General features: G+C 35.6%; 1 protein-coding gene across 2 annotated transcripts in view; it reads right to left on the bottom strand.

Annotated features, from left to right (window-relative positions):
• Hmt-1 (ABC transporter ATP-binding protein/permease Hmt-1) overlaps positions 1-25128 on the bottom strand; it is a 92713-nt gene that overhangs the window by 48008 nt on the left and 19577 nt on the right. For both annotated transcript variants that reach the window (XM_081740056.1, XM_081740055.1), the window contains exons 3-7: positions 23991-24144; positions 10252-10429; positions 7872-8050; positions 3498-3735; positions 543-718 (exon numbers count right to left, since the gene is read on the bottom strand). In XM_081740056.1, coding sequence (XP_081596182.1) covers positions 543-718; positions 3498-3735; positions 7872-8050; positions 10252-10429; positions 23991-24144 — 925 coding nt within the window. The remainder of the gene's footprint in view (positions 1-542; positions 719-3497; positions 3736-7871; positions 8051-10251; positions 10430-23990; positions 24145-25128) is intronic.

Raw genomic sequence — 25128 nt, 5'->3', positions numbered from 1 at the left:
CAAAATCTCGCTAAATGGAAAAGAAAGTTTTATTTTCGTTTTATTATTATTATTTACCACTCTTTTGACATGAAATTTGCCACATACATCTCTTTGCCGATTATACACATACAAACATTATAAGAAATACCGCGCGATTTCGTTATCAAATTATATTCCTAAAACAACATATTTATAGACATGCGACAATAATTTTGGACATGAGTGTACATATGAATGACGATGACATAATAAAATGATGAAGTTGTGGGAGAAGCCCATGAAAAATCAGGCACACAGCCCAGTACAAAACTTATACGATACGATCCAACTAAACCACCAGGATCCCACCAGATCATTCATTCTAACCACAGTATACAATTTATTTCTTAATATATTTATAATCATTTTGAGACTTTTTTTTTTTTATGTGACATAATAGCACTATTCTTGGACTCTCAATTACTAAGTAGGAATATAGTAGGTTTCTGCTTTTCGTAAATAGCAGACTAAAACGTAGATATGTACATGCTCAATAATTATAATTGCTAAAAAACACAAACCTGATATTTCAATATGGCTTCTCGATAACTTTTTACTTCATATTCTTCCGCACCGTAATATTTTACGGTTTCAAAATTGAGTAGAGAATCTACACTTTTTGCTCGCTGTTCATTGTCGGCAAGATTCATACGTCTATGAAATTTTGTCCTCCATTCCGTAACAAGTATTGTAGCAGCTGTAAAGAAAGGATAAATTATAATCTGATTTCCGTAAACTGTCTACAAATCACTTCCTAATTTTATTTTACTTCGAAATTCTATATCAGTATATTGTAACTAAGCCAAATAATGAATGGGAAACAAAATTCTATGTAGTTGTGCCGAAGTTCTAATATAAAATGCACTTATGTGTAACTCCTGTGAAATGAAGAGTATCGGTACGAATGAAGGAAATAACTCACTTTGCATCACGCCATTTTCTCTACAGATTATTCATCATCATCATCATCATCATCATAGGTATTCTGCCATTAATGGCACGTCACTCGTTGCAACTGGGAAAACCACCAGTCTAAACCAGTTGTCTTCATCTAAACTCTTCACTTTCACGTAAGATTTTTCTGTTTTAATACAGTCCATCAACTGTAGCCTCTTTCGCCCTTCTCTTTTGTTGCCACCATACCCTCTAGCATGTCTCTCATGATATAGTCATTTTCAGCCAATGTCTCAACCAGTTCCTCGTCATTTTTTCAATTTCATCTATTTTTTTTCTCTCCCACTATTCCTAACAATTTCTCATTTGTTTTCCGTTCGACACACATAATTCTCAATTCTTCTCCACACCCACATTTCGAGTTTTCTTTTCTTTTATCATGTTTGCGTAATGTTCATGTTTTTGACTTATCGAATACAATATCCCACATGAAACATTTTGAGTCTTTTCCTTAACTCTTTATTCAAGGACCCACAAAAAAGTCTTTTCTTCCTCCTAAAGGCCTCTTTTGCACTTCATGTCATCACTTATAACAGTACCCAGGTCCACGTGTCAAAAACTTGTCACCTTTTCTATTTTTTCCTCTCCTACTTTTATGTTGAAACGGACCGCTTGGTTCCATCACCTTGTTTTCTTCGTCTTTCTAACGTTCTTTTTCATCGCATATTCTTCACAGCCCTTCCTCAAGTTTTCCATCTTAATTTTCTTCTCAGACTTCGCAACAAACACCATATTATCTGCGAACGGTACATACCTAATCATTCTACCTCCTTCCGAAATACCATATTCATTATCTCTTATAGACAGATATTACATGACATCGGCAAGACACACCAATCCTGTCGAACTTCCTTTCCAACTGAAGTGTCCTCTATCATTTCTTCCCCTATTCTAACACTTATTTCTTGGTTCATATAGATTACTCGATAAAAGCGAATTCCCTTCATTTTGCCGGGAATATGTATTTTACTTTTCCATCTAGTCATCGACAAGAGAAAATAGGTATTTTATATACAAACTATAGATAAAACAAACTATTATTCTTTTCTGCTCTATACATGCAAAAGCACTTTAATACAAAATTAAGGTAGTATCGCACGTAAGACGAAAAATGAAATGAAATGAAATCTTTAAGTTTTACGTCCCACGGTTATGCCGGTTAGGCTAAAGGAGACGGTGATGATGAGTAATGAATGAAATGGTGGAATGAAGAAAGTGGGAGGAAACGGGAGAACCCCGAGAAAACCCACGCACACGGTGTTTGTCCACCACAAAGTTCACTTGGCGGGGGCTGGGATCGAACCCGGGACCCCAAGCACCAGAGGTGAACGCTCTACCACTGAGCCACCGCGGCCCCCGCACGTAAGACGAATTGGTGTAATATAAAATCGATTATTTCCTTCATTTACATTACGCTGTTGTTTCGGCATGGACTGTATAACCAGAGCAGTGTGAGCTACAGGTTAAAATATACTGTGATGTTAAGCACGACCGTAGCAACCATAAAATATTAGGATGCCAAATAACACAAAACATGGTCCATTCATTACTTTACACGCCGTCATATTCTGGGATTCCGAGGGAGTTTCTGAAAGACTCTAAAAATAAGAATATGTCAAACTATAGAGCTCCTTCTTGGCTAAGCGGTCAGCGTACGCGCCTTTGGCGCGGAAGACCCGGGTTCGATTCCCGGCGGGAGCTCATGTGGTTCGGATTCCACGTTAATCAGTAGGTCCCGTCTCATATAGCCTCGCTGCTGAAAAGGACGTTAAACTCAAAATCAACTCAACAACTTCACATGTCAAACTACCAAAGACAGCCTGTTCTGGAAGTCAGTAGAGTAGCCATCAAAGCTATACAATATATAATTTGAGGTGAAACCAAGTCCACTGCTTTAAATTATGCACTTGTAGTGCAAGTAGTATAATTTCCTTGTTTGTGTTGAAGTACGCAGATTTTGGACATTTTTCAAACAATATTACACATACTGAACAAATGAAGCCGGAGAGCTCGACAACACAGACATTTTATCTCATTCTTGTCATATGCTGAACACAAATATTACAGATCCGTTCATTTTTATGCCTCATGTCATGTGTGTGAGACGTGTCAATAACTACGTAATTTTCACTATTACTACATCTTTATATATATATATATTCATGCTGCAACCTTCGTTTCGGTTACGCAGAACTCCTTTGAGTGTATGTATCTGAAGGACCAGTACTATTTCAAATCAAAGCTAACCAGTATATTTTCAATTACAAAGCACGCATATTAACTGTATATTATTTCTAATATTTGCCGATCAATTTTTGCAACAATTATTGGATATATATCCAAATTGTGTGTCTGCAACTACATTGTAAGATTTTATTAGCCGAAGTGTTTTTAACGTACTTAATTCACAATTTTTTCTACAATATGAAAACGTATGTAGCCCTGTCTCATTTAATACAAAACTTAAAATGTAATTCGCTTAGTCTAAGTTTCCACGATAAGCTCCTACTCTAAGTACTCACCTATATATAACAACATCGTAAGAAATACGATGAGACCAAACCATCCGTTAAAGGTTGTTACAAAATAAACAATAGCAACTACGATATCCGTTAAAGTTGGGAAAATACTAAATAATATGTAACTTAGTAAATTGTTGATACTGTCTGTCCCTCGATCCATTACTCGCAGTACTTCTCCAGTCTTTCTTCCTAGATGCCACCGTAAGCTTAAGTTGTGTAAATGAGAGAACAGTTCAACCTGAAAAATATGGAAAATAGACAACATTTAACTACTTAGCGGTGACTGAAAGTATTTTATGCAGCTTTATTCACTACGGAAGACGCAATGAGAGAGAAAGAAGTAGTAGTAGTTTAGATGAAAGCTAAGATGTCGAAGAGGTAAAACGTTAAATTTGGTGATCCAGTTACTTTTAAGAATATTATTGAAGAATAATCCATTTTAAAATCAAATTAATGAAGTATTATTATTATTATTATTATTATTACCATTTTCTAGTCTAAAATGAAATTATGTATTTAATATTCTCTAGTTATGACCTATATGCTATAGCAACGGATAATAAACACATGATTAAATTAGTGATTCGTGATTAAATGATTGTTGAAATGGATACAAGCGGTTAAAACAAACTCACGGACACGATATTGGCCAGGAAATTCAACATGAAATTAGGTATATTTTCTCGAAATTACATACACAAGAATGTTCTAGAAAATTTTTCACGCTTAATAATATACCTTTTTAGTTACAGAGGTATTATGATATATGGACAATTTTACGCAGAACCCAAATTATATGATTTATCACTGAAAATCAAACACGTATTTCCCGCATCAAAAGCATACGCTAACCAGCTAGCTCCGAATTAGTTTAATTTCTAGATTTATTAATATAAAAATATAGATAATCAATCTGAAAACAGTTGAAACAGCTATAAAACAAGTAAGGTAAGACGAAACTGACTATTCCTTTGCTTAAAATACATAGACAGATCTTATGATCTTTTCCTTTGACTTATTACTATTACTGAAAAGCAGTTAAACGGTAACCGACAGTAAGAATTTATATAGCAGGCTATTTCCATTTCAGCAGGTTGTTTGAATGGAACTTACGGGCACGCAAAAATGACATGGGAAACGTGTACAGAAAATCTGTTTCCCAACAATGTTGATTATTGGTATGGTGAGGACCCAAGGGTATGATGAGGCCTGCTGAACTAGTAATGTTGCTTGTTCATTTAATATATGGCGCCTTACAAATGTGGGGACCAAACGTCTGATACGACTGCAAAAATTCCACCATTTTAGATTGAAAATCACATCTCCATTTTTCATATCTTTACTCATAACGGTCTTAACCTATGGAGCCCCCATTTCTGATACATCCGGTATATAAAGATTCACTATCTCAAAAATATATTCAACGCTTGTCATTATTCCTCTACTGCAGGTGTGTCAACAAATTAGTGGCTCTTGTGGCCTTCAGTTCACTCCACGAAAATAACGAAAAAGAAACATATTTTAAAGTGTGAAGAACTTCTTTCATTCACGAAAACGAACAAGTCCCCAGCAAGATCCAGGTCAACATTCATCTTACCTCTCTTCTGAAAATCCCCAGTGCGACAAGCATGTTTTCAGATATCCGAAAGCTGATTGCAATAGGTGTTCATCCAGTGTGCGAATTAGATAACCTATATTGGGGAGGATAAAATTAGGCCAAAGGACATAGTCTGAAGGTTCAAATTTCAAAATGAGACAATAAATGCCTTACCCCCCCCCATATATATATATATATATATATATATATATATATATATATATATATATGTGTGTGTGTGTGTGTGTGTGTGTGTGTGTGTGTGTCATGTGTAATAAATAAGAGATTTATTAATTTAATAAATCTACCGACAATGACTATGCACATACATATTGTGTGACATACACACACCCCACTAAACCTTTCTGAACGTGTTTTAATGTTGTACTTACTCTTGCCCCCGTAGCTCTCTAAGGTTTATTTAGTTAATAATTCGGCTCGAGCGATAGCCATGATCACAAGCATATGTTAATTTTTTCACTCATATTGAAAGCTTCCACTTTGCATTAATACATACAGGTTAAGAAAAGAAACCTACTTCAGTCTTGTGAAAACCACTAAAATTATCAGTTAAACCGGACTTTTTTTTTTTTTTTTTAAAGAAAATCTAGATATTAGCCTATCAAATAAGAAATGGATTGTTGCTGGTCCCGATTTCTCACATCAAGGTCAAATCGAAGGCCAAATATTTAAAATCTCTCAATTCAAATTTCGAGCTTGTGCTTCTACTTCCCGCTAAAGCTGTGCTCATCACGACTTTTTTTCTCCAAATATTGATTCCGTGATGGGCACGGAAAGTCAACACTTAAAAATTACTTTACTGTTAGGTTGAAGATGAGTTGATTCACTATGGGCTACGTTATTCAAATAAAGTAAAACATTACACTGAAGTTTTTCAGACATCATTAATTGCGTGGACAGCAAACTGTACAGCGAAAAGATGGAAAAATGAAGGGTTAACTTTAAAAAAAAACCGCTCCAGTTGAAATGCTTATACAGACACGGACAATGACACGGAGAACCAGTCGTATTAACAAATGATGAAACAAATCTTGAATTATTCGCTTATTCACCTAAAAATCACCTTCATTAACATGTCTGCTCACTAGGAGCGTATCCCCAAGCGTGTACGTTAACATATACTTACGAGGAAATACCTATATCTCAGATTTTGAGTACAGTTTCAAAAGTTCATTTCCGTAAACTGTAAAAGCAGTGATTACTATGCTAATCATCACAAATTAAATGCAACTTTTGCGTTGCATACACACAACCTACTAGGGAATGAAGACCATGTGCTAACAAAGAGTACACTGGAAAATGAAATAACATGTTATAACAAAAATTAAAATAAGGTGATAATCGATACAAATATAGAGGATGAATATGACATATCCGAACTTCGCCAAGTATGGTAGAAGAAGCTATTTGTTTACTTCTTCTTGGCCAACCGTTAAGAACATTTATAAATCTATATGTGGCTTTGTTATACGTAATTAGTACATTCAAATTCACAAACGATGACGAACTGAAGGGTACGAAGGTACAGTTGCAAGTAACAACCGTAGTCATAATAATATAGTTTTACTAAACAACGTTGAAAACAGTGGGTAATTAGGTGGTAAGCAGAAATGACCAAAACTGAACAGTTTACATCGATCATTTCGAAATACAGCTAGAAGATTAAATTTACAAGTAATAACAAAAATCAGTGAAATTTGGAGTTATACTAAGCATAGTTTGAGGGGGAAAGCGAGCATCCCCGGTGGGGATACTTCAGCTGACTTCTTTGGGGGGAACAAAATGTGATTGAGGGGGAAAATCCCCCTCAACCCCCCGGTAATTCGCACCCTGTGTTCATCTACTACCCAGATTTCCTTATGTTCCTTCTATTTCTTTTAAGAACTATAGTACTAGGTAAGGTTTTACGTATAAGGATATAGGCCTATGAACTATATATATATGTATACTAACTTTTGGCTAACTGAGGGACTTCGCCCTCCGAGGCCCGCATTTGCTCGGTTTACGGCTTTGCACTTCTCATATCCCCAATATATCTATAATCTTAAGAGATTTCGAGATATTGCTATCTGATTATAACAATTGCAATCCCCACCCTATTTTCTTCCCTTCTAACGAAAACATCAAAAATGCTGAAACACGTCCTTAACTAGCATGTCTCTACACTTAAGGGGTTTCGAGATAAGGCCATCTTATTTTAAGAATTACAACCTCACCCTTTTCCTTCTAGTCTTTTATTATTCCAGTTCAGCGGTACAGTCGAAATTTGACTATATTCTGTAACGTCGCCTCATGTCTAACTCAGCGCCATGTTGAAATGGCTGATATAAGCTGTTTTCGGTTGACTGAGTTATGTTTCGAAAGTAAAAGAAAAACTGCATGGAAGTCATCGTGATCATTGAAGGCTAAGATTGGAAAGAAAAATTGATAGTATTTTGGAAAAACTGTTTGACCTTCATCTCAGGAAAACTTTTGGAACAGTATGAAATCTCCAGAAATTTCTACAATTAGGATCTCGTTTTCTTGGAAATGCTCAGCTTCATTTCAGTTTGTTTGTGGATCCCCTTTCCTCCTGTACTGGACGTTACAGGTAGAGTGAAGTGATTTGTCTGACAGTGAGCTGAAACACATGAACTGTAACCCGTACGTATTCTTATGTTCAACGTAGCACAAAACATAGAATCAGGAACCCTACGTGCACAGCCGATGCGGTCTAAGAAGAAAGTAGTGAGACATGAAAGTTACATGTAACTAACCTGAACCTCCCTTGTCGTGTATTGCTGTACTCTTATCCACAAAAATGTTCTTAAGTTATTTAGAAGTCCCATGCCACCAGTGCCTCCGCCTTGAAGAAATTTGAAGCCGACGTAAATGAGAACATAATCCCAACGAAACTGCAGATGCTTGTCACCTGTTACTACTGTCATACTGTCCACTGAAATAGAAAATAAGAATTAAAAAATACTACAATAGTTCACAAGATAAAATTTTATAAATTTACGGTTAATCAATGAATAACTCAGCGCAAATTGATTATAAAGTATACTTGTAAAAATTAAAGTAAATTCTTTATTACGAGACGTGTTTGTAAACAAGTGTACGAGGAACATGTAGTCACTACCTGGCGCGAACTCAGTTGCTTGGAGTCCGTGGTGAGAGAATGTTGTGGTAAACATGGCTCGTCTCTAGCCGCGGGCGCGATATCAATGGTAATCAGAATTGTCCATGCTAAGAAGCTGTAGGTGTCAGACATCCAATTCTGTGAAGTGTATGGACCGGATCTTATGAGTGAAGGTATGATCAGAAGATGGCGAAGATAATTCGCAGCAGGCTGCACTAATGCGCACATCACAATGGCCGACCGTCCATGGTTACGCCTGAATTGGTGGAAGGTGTGCAGCAAGCAATTTTACAGAACTAGTGATCCAAAATGTCCGAACTCTCATGTCTGATTCCGCAGATTCCCCATTGTCTGCTGCATGCGACTGTCAGTTTGCAGTTTCGCAAGTTGAGTTCACGATGGGTTCCAAAATAACTGGCAACGGAGCACAAGATTTTAGATTTTAGTATGTCATTTCGAACCTATTGTGAATTGTTGCGACAAAATGTTTTATAAATTTCTAAAAAGTATATTCACATGTTTATGTATAAGCGTACTAATTTCATGTATTTTTGCTACTGTAGCTATTTCAATTTTAAATAGTTTGTTAGAAAATTAATTGTATAATATTTATCTATATTTTTATTATTTTTCTTTTAAATCTATTACAATAGTAAACTTGTAAACAAAATTGTTCAGATCTTCTGTAATTGGAGAATATATTCTCTGTTGAAGACAATAAATAAATAAACAAGAAGAAGCGCTGCAGTCTTGCAAGTTAAGTGCACGATGGGTTCCAAAACAACTGACAACGGAGCACAAGAAGCGCCTAGCGTCCGCTTTGACCTTACTGCTGCGCTACCACCAGGAAGGAGACCAGTTCCTCGATCGCATCGTCATTGAGGAAGAAACACGGGTGTGCATGACTTTGCCATACAGCTCTGACCGTGTCCAGTGACTTCTTGTTTCTCCATTTTCCAGAAGGTTGTGACATCCTGGCACCAGTTTTCGGCGGCAGAATTCTTTGATACAGATATACAAAAGCTGATGCCGTATTACGATAAAGGCCTCAACAAGGATAGTGTATATATTGAAAAGTAGGTCATCCACAATAATAAAATCATTTTCTTCTGATGTTCGTTTTCGGAATTTACTTTCTGTGATGCGCCTCGTACATTGCATGGCAGAATTTTTACTAGAAGGATGAATTTAATATAAAATACAACGGTATGTTCTCAAAGTAAAGGCAGTGTTTGTTACCTTTGAACAATGTTCATAAACTTACTTGGCCTATTCTTCTCTTTTAATAACAATAATAAAAACACTTTCCTGGGGTATCTTCCAGCCAATGAACAGAAAGATGTACATAAAACACCTACCTCAAGATTTGAAATTAAGAAAACATAGTGGCATTTTCATTATTTACACAAAATTAAGACAAGGAAAGATAGTATTAAGACAAAAAATAAATAAATAAGTAAATAAAATAAAATAAAATAAGAACAACAATCAAAATTATACTTACGAGAAATGTGAACCCGATGCATTGTTACCATTTCACTATTGTTTTGTAACACAATTTTTATTTCACAGCGATCAGCTATTTGCAATCACGTTCTTATTTTAGCACACGTATTATTACCGCATTGAACCCATGTTCCACTAAATATTATGAAATTTGTATGATATAAATATTTATATGACACTGATGTTAATTCGAAGAATAAAATAACCGCTACAACTTCAAATTTGTTTTACTCAACAAATGAAACACGTGCTGTTTTTCGAAATGTTCTTCTCTTCTTTCCTAATGCTTTATCCTACTCCCAGATTTATTCAACGCAATCCATTGCATCCCCGTCTACTACCGCCTCCAGAAGGCGGTATTTGACCATGTTTGGAACGACTGTTCTTGGAAGAAAATTTTTCTGTAGATAATAACTAATGGGTCTCATGTGTAATGCTAAAGCTAAAATTTACAGACAAATGTAATGCTCTTTACCTCTGTTGTCAATTCTTAAGTGCCTACAACTTACCTATTAATTTACTGTATATGGGAACATACAGATTGATGACACGACCAAATGCTAGCAAAAGAAAGCAAAATATCACTCGGAACTGTAACCAGCAATCCTTCTTTGGCCATAGAAATGGAGCTAGAGTTCTGATCTTTCTCCAGGCATTTCGAAATGTCGATCCTTGCGGAATATCTCCCTACAAAATAATATTTACATTGTATATCTAACGGTGTAAGTTAACAAGTGAAAGAAGAATAAAAATCAATGCAACGCAATTTAGAATGAAACTTCATCCTTTATTTTGTTTAATTCTTTCAATATTCTTCACAATTATTACATATATCCATTTATTTGTCGCTTTTGACATTTGGTAATACTACAGTAGACAGCCTTCACGTAATAATAGTATTCTATTTATTTGTCGTTTTTTATTGCCGTTTTTATTTGTCGTCGTAATAATTTTAATATTTACAGCCTTTGTTGCCTCTCTTTTAGAACATATACTGCTTTGATTGGTAAGCAAAAATAGTGAACTCTATAAAAACGTTTTATAAATGTCGTAACGAATAAAAATATTAGTACTGTTGATGCAAAATGCGGGAAAGATTGAATTCACTACAAATATTAATATCCACATAATTTTAAAAGATATTTTACTTTTGTAATTGTCACTCTCTGCAATATCAGAATTTATATAGAGTTCAGGATTCACTTTATCGCCTGTACAACAAGTCATTAAATAAGTTATATTTATAAAGTGAACGAACAATTTATGAATACTAACTAGTAATTAATGAACATATTTTTGATAACTAAAATAATAATTAAGAGAGCCATCGTAAACTTAAAGTTGTAAAAATTTATTTATTTATTTCCTTTTCGTAAATTTTCTGAAAGAAAGGCAACAATAACAACTAAATTTTACAAAACAACCATGCAACAATTTTAGATGAATTTACAAAAGCTCTCTTTTTTAAGCAATAACCAATAATAAACGCATTCTGCACTCTTTGCATGCAGGCGTGCGAAGGCTCAGTGGTAGAGCGTTTACCTCTAGTGCGTGGGGTCCCTGGTTCGATCCTAGCTTCTGCCAAGTAGGTTTTGTGGTGGACAAACACCGTGTGCGTGGGTTTTCTTGGGGTTCTCCCGTTTCCTCCCACTTTCTTCATTCAACCATTTTCATTCATTTCTCATCACCGTCTCTTTTAGCCTAGCCGAAATGGCCGTGGGACGTAAAACTCAAAAGATTTTCTTTCCATGCAATACATAATTCAGCTAATTCAAACTTTATATATATATTAGAAGTTGACGTATGCTTGCATCAAAATTTATGTATACCACATTTGCCCACTGATTTCAATTAATACGAGTATTTTACAGAATTGCAGGAACGGTTTCATAATGGAAGAAAAACTACATACTCAACATACTTGAGCTTATTGCCAATAAAATTATTCTATATCTTTCAACAATGTATCAATTCTAATTAATTTTAATACGGTATATCAGAAAGTAATAATAATAATAATCGAAACAGATGTGAACGGGAAATACTGGATGGTTAACTAATAATACTAACGTAGGCATTTATGAGATTAATATCCCTTCATAGCCAAGTATCTAACGGGCCTGTTTCATTTGCATGTGATCCTGTGTACAATCCCTTATGCTTCGGATAAAAATCCGAGTAGTACGTGCCATCTCATACACATTAGTACTAGAAACGAATGTTAAATATGAATTCTATATTTTGGATATATACAAATATATTTATTTTCTTGAAACAGGCTTTATATTAATGCAGACTCCTTTTCTACATCACCATATTTGGGGTTTAGATTTACCATTCGATGACTTACCAAATCTCAAATCCCACGCAGGATCTTTAAAACATTTAGATACCAATATTTCATCATTAACTGGTACCATATGATACGGAAATTATCATAAATATTCAGGTGAAGAGGCATCCATCTGCATGCAATAATCTGAGGTGAAATTGACGATAGAGGGAGTAAAGCTTATAAAACCATGAAATAACTTTACGCTGAAAAGAGAAAAAAAAAATTCACTGCTCCTATATCGTTAGGAAAGACTTCAGAAACCGGGTCTCAAACTAATGTACACATGCTACATTACAGCGAGTTTGCGTAAGTGATAGCAACTTCGTGGTTATAATCTATTTGTATTGCAAAAACAGAGCCCAATATTACCATATCTATACTTATATAGATAAGCACAGAGACCAATGGTGTTATTGTGTTCTACAAATCTCTCGGACGTGAGACACTGTAGTCGGTACGATCTTTCTTACGCAAGATGATTTGTACACCTATAAACCATACCGGATTTCAAATCCTGACGAGATTCGGAGCCCATGGAAATAAGAAGTTCTGTCCTTAACCTTGCTCGTGCACACGACGCAAAGTAAATTTCAAAATGCAGCCTGATAGGCCGAATTATTCTGGAATCACTAACAATACGCAACAATACCAATGAGAATGGAAAAAGAAATGGAAGGAAGTAAACTCATGCCTATATGAGAAAGTAACATCTTCGTATTCGCCTGGTAGAATAAAGGAAGAGTCAAGGGAGGAGATGGCTGGCCTCCGGATTCCAACTCAATAAAAACAAGGAATTCTATTTTCTTCTTTTCAAAGTTAATTTTTAGCTGATGAACTAAGTCTTCTGTGATTTAGTGTAAACTGTGTGATTTTAAACCACATACATGAAAACATTGCTATTTACTGTAATACATAAAGAGAATTGCGCTTGCTTTAACAGACATAACAAGCAATAATAATGCTTACTCAATACAATAAACAACAATACACAACGTGGTATTGCTATTTTATATAGTACAGTAAAACTTGTCAACTTGGCCACCTCTCTAAGTTAGCTACCTGCTCATCTTAGCCTGGTTCATCTTGAACCTGCATTTTCCCATAAGAGGTTCGTTACTTATGATGGCCACCTGTCTATCTTGGAAGTTGGCCGCATTGAAGCAATGTTTACCCTATGATGATACCGATAAAGTTTCCTGCGTATCTTGGCCACGCAAAATACTGTTTTTCTTGACTCTTTCATATTCCCATATGAGAGGCAGATGTTCTGTATTTGTGACTGGAGACAAAGAAGTATGGATTCCCACGATTTGCTCTTGGAGGTCAATGGCCAGAACACAAAACACTACCTTGATAGAGGGGTGGTGAAGGAACACGTGAATAAGAAAAAGCACGTATACGAATTCATTAAATAGTTATACGTATGTGTTTACCCTGTCTGTTTTGGTAAAATCATTGACTATATCGTCTCTTTTCATTAGTGGGGAGCTTTAGTAATTCCGGAAAATTCCCAAGGTTAAAGCTAGCCATCTCAATTGTCACCTATTGGCACCTGACGCTTGACGAAAGGTAGCGGCGGTTTTAAGATATGAATTCCCTTAAGATTTTCTCAAAATATCTTTTGCTCCGAGGGAAACACTTGTAGTTCATTAACAAGAGATAGTTGTTAAATTAGAATGTGCATACAAAATTAGCATATGCATATGTGCCAAAAAGAATACAAGAATAAGACGTCTAAAATGAACTACCATGAATAAATTTGTTATTAATAAGTGATTCGGTATTTTTCAAAAGGCACAGTATATACAGAAAATATCTGTCACTGTTTAATCATACTGTAGTAATTTTTCTAGTACTGTATATTGTTATGATTATTCTATATACATTATTTAAAGCAGCTGTCGTGCCAATGCTTATTAAAATTTTACCATCAAGTAATACGAGAAATCCTATTCTAAAAATACACCAATCACATTTATTTTCTGTAAGCTGGCCACTTTTCAATGAAACCGATGGTGGCCAACATAGACAGCTTTCACTGTATCTTTCCAAAAGTTGAAAAAAGAAGAAAGCAAGAAAGAAAACGGCAGTCACAATAGGGTGTATGGGTGTATGTGTATCGAATCTTAGTCCACACACTGTTCAGAACGGAAATGCGCTCCTCGACGACCTTATCATGTTCTTAATTTTACAATGATATAGGGTAAATCGTTAAAATTTTTATTTTCTTTTACGTACTTGTGTATTAATGTATAACAAAGTAAATAAAATATTTAACTTTGTATTTTTCTTTTAATTCATCACCCAATAATTCAGCAACTTTTTTGATTTTTTTTTTTTTTTTTTTTTTTTTTTTTTTTTTTTTTTTTTTTCAAGGGACAACGATTCGAAGAAAACAAAGCTTCAATTGCGATCACATTCCTGTTACCCAAAACTCCTTGTCCAATTTCTGTTTTGTTTTTTCTTTGGATAATTTTTGGTATAGTATAGACCTATTTCATTTAATTAATTTATCCATAAATTCATTTATCCTTTTTCCCAACAAACTCGACAAAAAAAAAAAAAATCCACAGATCATGAAAATGGACGAAATATCGCTATAAAAATAAACCCAGAACACAGACAAATAACTTCAATTTTATGATTACAAAATCATATCTCTCTCTCTCTCTCTCTCTCTCTCTCTCTCCCCAATTTTATTGCATTTATCTTGTCTATAAATTATTTGAGAACAAGATCTTGAGACGAATATTCGGACCCAAGAGAAACGGGAATGGGGAATGGCGGAAACTTCATAATGAGGAAGTACATAATTTATACCGTTTACCAAACATTTTTAGGGTAATCAAGTCTAGAAGGCTCAGGTGGGCAGGTCATGTAGCCAGAATGGAAGAAAGTTGGAACGGTTTCAAAGTCTTAATTGGAGGACCAATCGGAAAACGACCATTAGGAAGACCTGGGCGCAGATGGGAGGACAATATTAAGATGGATCTCGGAGAGATAGGAGTAGAAAGTAGAAACTGGATGCAGTTAGCTAAGGATAAAAGTCCGTGGAGAATTTTGTGAACCTCCGAGTAGCATAGGGCATAAGGGTGAGTGAGTTAGTTAGTTATCTTGTTTATGTATATTCCTGATGTTAAGAAAGTAAAACCTAGCACAACGTATGCTGACTTTATCAGGAAACACCAGATAAATCTTCTATGAGGATATTACTCTACAAACAGTTTTTAAAATAAAGATTGGTAGTCTGTACAGAATTATTTGAGTTTTAGTATTTAGTGTCAAAAGAAGTGTAAATCTGAAGACATTATTCTATAAATAATGAATTTTAAAGAGAGAAGCTAAATTATAAAAAAGCGAAAAATGAATTACTTAATAAGGAACTAGAGCCTGACTATTCCATCTGTGCCCTCGGAAACTATGCGAACTATACTTCGCCCTCCCCCCCTTTCTGGTGGACGAAACCCTCCCTTTGGTTACGGAAAAGAAGTGAATGACCTCATCTGTGTTGCCAATTTGTCGTTCAGTCGTTTGATCTTGACGAGTGAAGATCGTAGGCTACTTAAGAGTGGCTAATAAGGCAGAGCATACCGAAGTCCGTGAAATAATTCATTGAGGCAATGCTCCCGTATTCAACAATTGAAAGATCTCGGCCGCAGCAACTTGTCCCTCGTCTTTCAAGGGAAATCACATATCGACAGCAGCGCCAGAAGGGGCACAGTTGAGATAGAAAGACTCTAGCAGCTGGCAAATGACAAAGTATGGCCAGAGTTGCCAACCGCAGAGAACAAAATTATCAATTTTCGTTTCTAAAATGATCGTATATTACAAAAAATATTCGTTGTGCACTGATAATTGTAGAAACAAGTATAATACTACTAATAATATATAATAAACTTATTTAGCAATCTTCAGTTTCCACCTCCAAAATCGGCGTCACTGTCCTCTTTTTTTCTTTTAAATCCTTATTAACATTAGTGTACTTTGAACAACAACAATATTGTCATCCCCTCCTAAACATAGTTGAATGTAAAGAATGGATGCAGGGTTGCCATTTGCCAATTCGCAGATCGTTATCGATTTATTTGATCGAAAATGACTGTTAAAAAACCTTAGTGTGTGTGTTTTATTATTATTTAGTGCACATCTGCAATTTATTTGCTCATTCAAGGAATGCAAAAACGTGTGCGTTCTAAAGTTATCATATATTCACCTTTTATCGTAAGGGCATCATTGCATATACCATTAAGGCTTAAATGACCGTATATCTCGATAAAATATCGTATAGTTGGCAAGCCTGGGTCTGACCCACTGCGACTCATATACTCTGAGATTTTGTACACAGATTCCATTTCGTGTTCAAAAGGCTCAATACATTTTAGACTACCTGATATAGTGTTTTAGTGAATATGTCATTTTATAAATACAACAGAAATGCATTTCTTTATAAGCACGCGTAAACTAGTTGTCATAAATGCAGAAATACCACCATTTACAACCTACGTGAGATTTAACTTGAAAAGAGAAAATTTTGTTTCGTTAGTGCGAAATTTGTCTCAGAAATACTAGGAGCACTGCAAGAGATCAATCACAAACCTCGTAAGAATGTGTATTTTTATGTTAGAACACACAAGAAGAACCAACACATTTTTATTGCTCGAATCGTTGAATAAATTAACAACAATAGTGATGAAACAATAATAACAAAAAAAAATGTAGATTTAAGAGCAAAAAATAAAATAAAAAATACAACAATGTTCCTTTATAACCATAGCAACATTTTATTAATTTATTTTCATTTTCCGTCATTATTTACACTAACACTTTCTTTCAAATTTCCTTATTTTCTCATCTTCAACGAACCTCTACACACACACACACACATTAGCATCCTTCTACTTCATTATTCTCTGTCCCCCATTTTTTCTGATAATATCAAATTCTTTGGTAAAGTATTGCAGCAAAATCTTTGGGATTGAAAAAATACCAAAAGGTTTGCGCCTTGAAATACCAAGGCATTTGTTAAAATTCCCCTACCCTTAATCTCATCATCATCCACTAGCAAATTACTTGATAAAGTATCGCAGCAAAATCTTTGGCATTAAAGGAATTCCAAAGGGTTTGCTAAGTGAAATATCAAGGAATTTGCTAGAATCTGGTTTTCCGTCGTAAGATCGTATGGTGCATATGATCTTACGTCCGTCTCCCGTCAAAAGTAGGCCCTCACAGAGGTAGAGACCTTGACGAGGTTGTGGGGCTTTCAACCAACATCTGCCTGCACCAACCTTCCTACTTTGCTTTGGAGGAAAAATAATATCTTGTTCTTTTCTTTGCAGGAGAACAGAAGTCCAGAGATATTTTAAAGATCATTACTCGTGGAAGACACAAGCAAAATATAGAACAAATCTGTGCTAAATAGAAGGAATATTACCTATTTGAAAGTTATGGAATAAGAACATCGTCGTATGGTATCTCTGAAATAAGAACAACATCGTATGGTATCTCTGAAGACACTGTGGCAATAAAAATCCAACATCTAAAACTCCAGAAGATTGAAAAATGAATACAAGGAACAATTTGTGTGGCGACTGTAAAACAAAGGTGCTTGAAAGGCGTTTAGAAGTAACCAGCTCATTAGTTTAGAGCTATGATGTAGTGCAGCCCTAATCTATGGTATGGTACTGGTTAGCCAGTTAGTGGATGGAAACTTAAGTGCTTGAAAAAGACAGACTTATTCACTCAGTCTGATATTCAAGAGTGGTTGATTTTAAGATGCAAAAGAAAAACGTGCTCAAGAATCGATAGTTATCGAGAGATTGGAACTTAATCCTCTAATGATACCGTCAACTGCTGTGACTCATTGCAAGTAAACTCAGAATGGTCTTCAGGTTGCCACAAAAAGTATTTTGTTCCCTCCTTTCAAAATTAAGAATAGTTGATATAGGAGTGAAATTTGATTCAGCACTACGAAGGAATTTACGAAACCAGGAAGGATCATTTTTTTCCATTCTAAAGAATAAGAAAAAGCATATACAAGTTCTCACTCAAGTAGAAATGTTGACTACAAGGAAAAACTAAGAACTTTCATGGAAATCAAAATTCTTGCATTCAGCGAATTTATCGTATTAAAGAGTTATTTGAGCAATGATTTTCAAAATTTACCAAAATTCCTCCGCGAGAGACAATATATTATAAAGGTAACCAAGAAAGTTCTGTCGCTTTTTCACTCACCACCTTCGAACATCGACATGTCACCTAAGACGTATCTGAAAGATCAAAAATGGTTCCCATCACCATCGACGACCTTCTGCCAACGTTCTGGAAGGCCATGGATTCCATCGTGATAGAACTTGGTGGGCCGTGAAGGAAGAAAGTGTCAAGTGCATTTTGCACCTCTACTAGTGATTTCAACTGGCGTCCTCTAAGGTGATTTTCCAAGGAATGGAACAAGTGATAATCGGACGGTGCGGTGTCCGAGAAATATGACGAATACAATAGTGTTTCCCATCCAAGAGATAGAATGGTGTCCCGGGTCATTCTAGCCACATGGGGTTTAGCGCTGTCTTGTAACAGGAGGACCCGTTTGCGATTTAGAAGTGCTGGCTCTAGAGTTTTTAGTTTTTTCTTGAACGCGGCTCAACTGCTGACACTACGCAGTTGCATTGATGTTCTGACCAGCTAGTAGCAGTTCCAGACGCACGATGCCGCGAGCAGTCCACCAAACACACAGGAGGACCTTCTTCTGGTGCAGTGCAGGTTTCGGCTGTTTCGGAACCGGTTCATGGGAAACTTACCAATGATGACGGCGCCGTGGAGCTTCGTACAGGACCCACTTCTTATCACATGTCAACACCCTGTCCAGAAATGGCTAAATGGCTCCTTTCTCAGACGAGACATCAAAGAAATACAGCTGTCTGCTCGCGTTGCCTTCAGGCCTGGAGTCAAATCATATGGGACCCAATTTGTTGTGCTTCCTAAGTTGATGGAGGTGGTGCCGAATGGTTTCTTCACTCACACTGAATTGTAGTCCCAGTTTGTGACATGTCTAGCCATTATTCGCCTTAATTGCTGCCTGAAGATCTTCATTTTGTACGTGTGTTGATCTTTTGTGGTGTGGTCTTCGAGTGTTTCGTCACCGTCCTTAGACCACCGTTCCACTGTCCGCGTAGTCACAACACCCTTATCAAAGCCTTGGTATATCTTCCGCCCCGCAGCAGCGGCATTTGACCTGTTTCAACTCGTACAGCATATACGATCTTATGAGTCTCTGTGCAGGTCTCATGTTCACTCTATCCTTACGCAAGTTCACGGTGTAACTGAATTGCTGCAACCAGGTAGTATGTTGGATGTACCCACACCAACAACTGACCTTCGCCTTATCTCCATTTGCATTCAACTCCTGGTGTGAGAGCCAATTGAACACAGACCTCCACAAAAAGCTACAGAACTTTCTTGGTTAGTTTATATATTTAGAAATATATCACAAATCGGTAAAACGAGAAAGGATTGAGAGAATTAAGAGTTATTGCGTATTTGTCTGGAATTGAAATCAATTCTTAATCACAGAGAATAGAGCATTAACGAAACTTAACGTTCGAAATGAAGTGAAAATGAAATGAAACGAAATCTTTCAGTTTAACGTCCCATAATTTAACCCTTTAGGTTAAGAAAGAAAATAATTAAGGCAAGTGAATGATGATGGAAGATGTGATGGAATGACGAAGTAGGAGGAAACGGGAGTACCCCGAGAAAACCCACGAACACGATGTTGTCACCACAAACTTATTTGGCCGGGGATCGACCTAGGAGCCCTATGCACGAGAGGTAAGCGTTCTACCACCGTGTCTCCCTCGAAATGAAGTTAATCTTAAGTTTAGGCAGTGTATATTAACATATGAATAACGAAAAGAATAAACATTAAAGGATATAATGAAACACGAATTACAAAACACCACCTTAGAAATCTCAGAGTTAATATTTTAATCAAGTACTAGCTGAACCTGCGCTTACTCAGCGCATCGTTCTGTTATGACTATGAATCTCCTTCCCACTATACATGTCTCCTTACTCACACAAGTAAAGGATAGGAGACTCACAAATTAAGTGAATTGCTACGTATAGATGTTGGAGTGAGTTTGTAGCAAATTTGTAGAAGTAACACGATATCAAGTGGAAATATTTTTTTTCTAGTAAATCCATATCCGTCCGAGCACGTCTCATTGCATCTCTTGAGGCCTTTGAAGTTGCCAGCATGCAATAAGTTTTGCCATTCAGATTTAAGCAAAGCGCCTGCAATGTCCGTCAACCCGCCATACATAACTTCTCTACCGGTTGCGTAACACCGTAGTTTCGGCCTGCAACAATGTTAATCTTATGGGCTCAAAACGGCCCCTAAAATGTTGAATAGAACAATAACGACACGGTTTTTGAAAATTTGAATGAGAACTGGACAATCGACACAAAATTAGGAATCGACCAGCGAGCACGGCACGTTTCAAGCACGTGTAGTTTTCGAGATCTCATTGTCGAAAGGATTGGGGACAAACATATAAACCTAGCATCTTAATATTTAGATGCAACAAGAGTCTTTGGCTTCCATGTCGGTGTGTGGTGAAACTTTCCGCTTTCTGACCACCTACACACTTCGACCCTTGTGGTTAGTGTTCAGGTTTTCAGACCATACGAACTAAACCACAACTTCTGTTGTGCTTGGACAATTCAGTGTCTCAACTAATGAATATATATGCCGGTCAACTAGATAGTATATAAGAAATGACCATATTGGCATTGCTTAACACTTTCCTTTAAAATTCTCTTTATATACTCTGGAGTAGAGCACTAATTGACATGTGCCAGAATTAGCATCTTCCTCAGAAAAGAATGCAACGCATATTGATGTAGCAATTTCCCTAATTGAATCCGACATAAACTTTGAACTTAGAAAAACGATTGATTTTTAAACAGCTGATTTCACAATTGAGATGCCCACGAATTCCCAATTGCTCAAAATAATTGAAAGTACAGACGGTTACAAAAATAATGGAAACACCTATATATTATCGAGCGAAATAGCTCAAGTGGTAGAACGTTGGCTTCGCACTCGGAGGTCGTGGGTTCGATTCAAGCTCCCGACCATCCTGACTGGGATTTTTCTCAGTCCTATCAGGCAAATGCCGGAATGGTAACTACTAAACAAACCCTAACCTATACCTTCCCAAATCCTTTCCCTTGTATTGTTGTTGTTATATCCAGTACAAAATGGCTTTCGAGCTGTATCTGGTGATTGTTAAGTAAATAAATAAATAAATAGTTTGCAACACTTATGTACCTACAAGTTGACCTCTACTGAAACCAATAGCCTCGATGTCTATGGCATTTCCAATTTAATTGTGGTGACCTCAACCATACACTACAGAGGAAATACTAACACGCTACCTATTTTTGCATCATATTGATTTTTTCTCGTACCTAATAGATACATTTACATCTTAAATAGTTGTTTTACATAAGTATATGATGCAGGGCAGCTCGAATTGATAACATGTACTGACTAGATGTATTGATAAAATTACAATCCCATGGCTAAAATTATTACTCAACGGACCTAGCTCTTACAGATAATTGTTAATTAATTACGTGCTATTTACTTGTGACGCAAAATATTTTAGTAGACAATATGCGCGTTAACAATTCAAAATATAACCCTGGAACGTGTAAAACTGAAGTATCGCCTGCGTCTATAATATAGCGAAAAACATGTGAAATTCAAAGAAACACAGACATATGCAGCAAATTCAACTCATCGATACTGCAAGAAATATGCATATGTCTAAGAAAACACATGCAGTACATGGATAATATTTAACACAAATTGTACTTCGAACTTGCAAGCCCGAATAGTATGCTTAGGAACAAAAAGGGAAGAAAAAAAGAAAAATTGAGTGTTGGATATTGGACATTACTCAGATATATATTATTGCTTTATCAGGGGGTAATGAATTTCACCATCAGGTTGCCAATGCAATTCCTTTTTATAGTGTTGTCTTGTTCAATTGTTTGGTATGATATGAAACATGTCAGAAATATTATATATATATGCGATAACTATGCCCAATGTGACCTAAACTGCAAAATGCATTAAGGTGCATACTGACCACACCAAGAAATAATAACGCTAAAATAAATACATTTTGAATGTATTACCTCGAACACCCTTCGTATACAATTTGCAAAGTTTTAACGAAGATTATGATGACTAATAATAATAATACTAATAAAGTTTTTGTTGCTTTGAATTTAAAATGAAGTAAAATCAAGATGGAACAGCAAAAGGATCTCAATTATCACTTCTTCATGTTAATAAAGTACAACTTAAGCAGAACTCACAAAGTTCTTATCAGTGGCGTATTTAGGATTTTGTTTCGAGAGAGGCTATGTACACTCATGTCCAAAATGATTGTCGCATATCTATAACTGTCTTCTTGTAAGAATGTAATTTGATAACAATTTTGCACGGTACTTTTAATACTGATACTATGTGTATAATCGAGAAATGTATATTTGTGGTAAATTTCTAGGAAAAGAATTACAAATACGAAAATTAGAATAAGTAAAACAAAATGCTGATAAATGGACAAGAAAGTTTTATTTTCGTTTTATTGTTCTTATTTACTGCTCTTTTGACATGAAATTTGCCACATACACGTCTTTGCCGATTATACACATACTAACATTATAAGAAATATCTGGAGAATTTGTTATCAAATTATATTCCTACAACAACGTATAGACATGCGACAATAATTTTGGACATAAGTGTACATTCTCCTGAGTGGGTGTATATACTTGGTCTATGTAGGTATACAGTTATTATATATACTATATATAAATTTATCTATTTCGGGGGGTGGGGCTTGAGCCCGATAGCCACCTTCCTAAATACGCCACTGGTTCTTGTTTTTATGACAGTAGCGGAAGATAATAATTGTAGTTAAGCTTTGTCATGGGTATGGATCTCCTCCAGATTTGCAAGCAGATGGACACCACATAACTATTCTTAATGTCAAAATAGGTATAAGAAAGCACTAAAAAGGAAAGCAGAAGTGAAAAAAAAAAAAACATAAAACAATATCACAACTGACGGAACAAATTCAGTTGTTCAGTAGAAATTGGTTGCCTCTAAAAACCAAGAACAAACTACTTACGTTCACATACGAACTTTTAACACAACAGTGAACCTCACTAATATCCTAATATATTTATCTTATCTTTTATCCCTGGTAATATGTTTATTTTCTTACCTTATTAGAGTACATTATATTATAAGATAATATAGAACATACAAAATTAGATGATTCCTATAAAAAGAATCAATATTATATATATATATATATATATATATATATATATATATATATATATATATATATATATAATTTTATATGCATACTTTATTTCAAGCAATTCCATTTCTTGTTCCTATATGTTTTATTAAGTAGCATGTATCTGTCCATTTGTGACTGAGCTTTACTAGACATTAGTCGATTACATTTGTTTTACCAATGCAATATTTTTAAAATATGAACTCTATAAGAATATGTACAACCTTCCATGCCAAACCTCAAGAGCAATTGAAGAGACTCACTGATTAGACTTATAGTAGCTGCTATAAATGCATAATACTATGACAGAAGCTAGTCTTGAATGATATCTCAACACGTTGGCTACCAAGCTTTTTTTTCTGAGTCCTTCCCGTAGATATCATCTTGTATTTTTCCAATAGTCAACTTTTTTTTGCTGTTTTTCTGATTAAAGCTTATGATTGTAAGTCATATATCGTCACCTGCGAAAACCACCGAAGAGTACCATGGTAGCCAATATGTTAAACACAAATAAAAAAAATCACAAACTTACCCCGCCAGTCTCTAACTGGACACTTGGAACACGATTTAAGTTCAAGTAGTCTCGTATGGTCACTAAACCTGGAGCTTTCAAACCCAAGAAGAATATTAACATACATGACACATATCGTGCGACGAAAAGTCCCATTTCAATTTTGTCAGTTAAGCTGAAAACAAAAATTTAAATGTATTAAATTCCGTGGATTAAACGGCTTACATACATTAACAGATTATGACAGTGTATAACATCATAACTTGGCTATAAGACCTTTATTCTTTGTTGCTAAACTTTTGTGAAGGACCTCGGGCCAAAAGGAGCCCCTGGCTTCGTACAATTTTGTTTGTTCCAAATTCTACCCCCAGAACAGTCATCGCCTCAATTGCCACCTACGAGCTACGTGAATGTACTCTCTTTGCTGTGACGTAGGATGATTTATTGTGTAATTTACGAATAATTACAAAAACGTAATGTTGGTGGAAACGTCGTGTCCGTAAAAAGGTACATTTACGATATTAAAACAGAAGTATCACGGTAAAAATTAAATAACACTAACAATCTTTTAGACAATTATGGAACTATATGTTCAATTATGAAGTGGTATCACTCCGCCTGTGTGCACGAGGAGAAACAAGTTACCTTTGAGCCAGGAGTTAAACCAGGAGGAGGGTGCTTTGGTCAATAGGAGGGGAAAAAAGCATCATTTGTATTAACTACGAAAGTTTTATGAAAATGCCAAAATACTTCTATGCCCAAATTATTGTAATAATAATAATAATAATAATGTTGGAACAACTTGAGTGGTGAAGGGAAGAAAGAAAACGGTATTGATTTACTTGTAAAAGACGAAAATTAATTTCGCGTTTGTGTCGCGTCGTATTTTTGAAATTTCTCCACATCGCGTTCCATGCGCGTTTCGATTTTCTCCACGGGCTATCCTTTTATACAAATAATAACATGAAGTATTGTGTTAACCTGTAAATTCTATGAAAAATATTATATTCGATATGTGAAAATTTATATATATATATATAAACGGAGTGACAATGTGAGTTTAATTATGAATGGTGTGAGTGTTAGTGAATTTTTATTTACTTTGAAAATTTCCATAGTCTCTGTTAAGGTAGGTAAGCGCCAAAGAGTATGCATTATT

The sequence above is a fragment of the Thermobia domestica genome, chromosome 15 (assembly GCF_964235325.1).
Source record: "Thermobia domestica chromosome 15, izTheDome1.hap1.1, whole genome shotgun sequence".
In the NCBI taxonomy this organism is placed as follows: domain Eukaryota; kingdom Metazoa; phylum Arthropoda; class Insecta; order Zygentoma; family Lepismatidae; genus Thermobia; species Thermobia domestica.
This window is presented reverse-complemented; position numbering and strand designations above follow the sequence as displayed.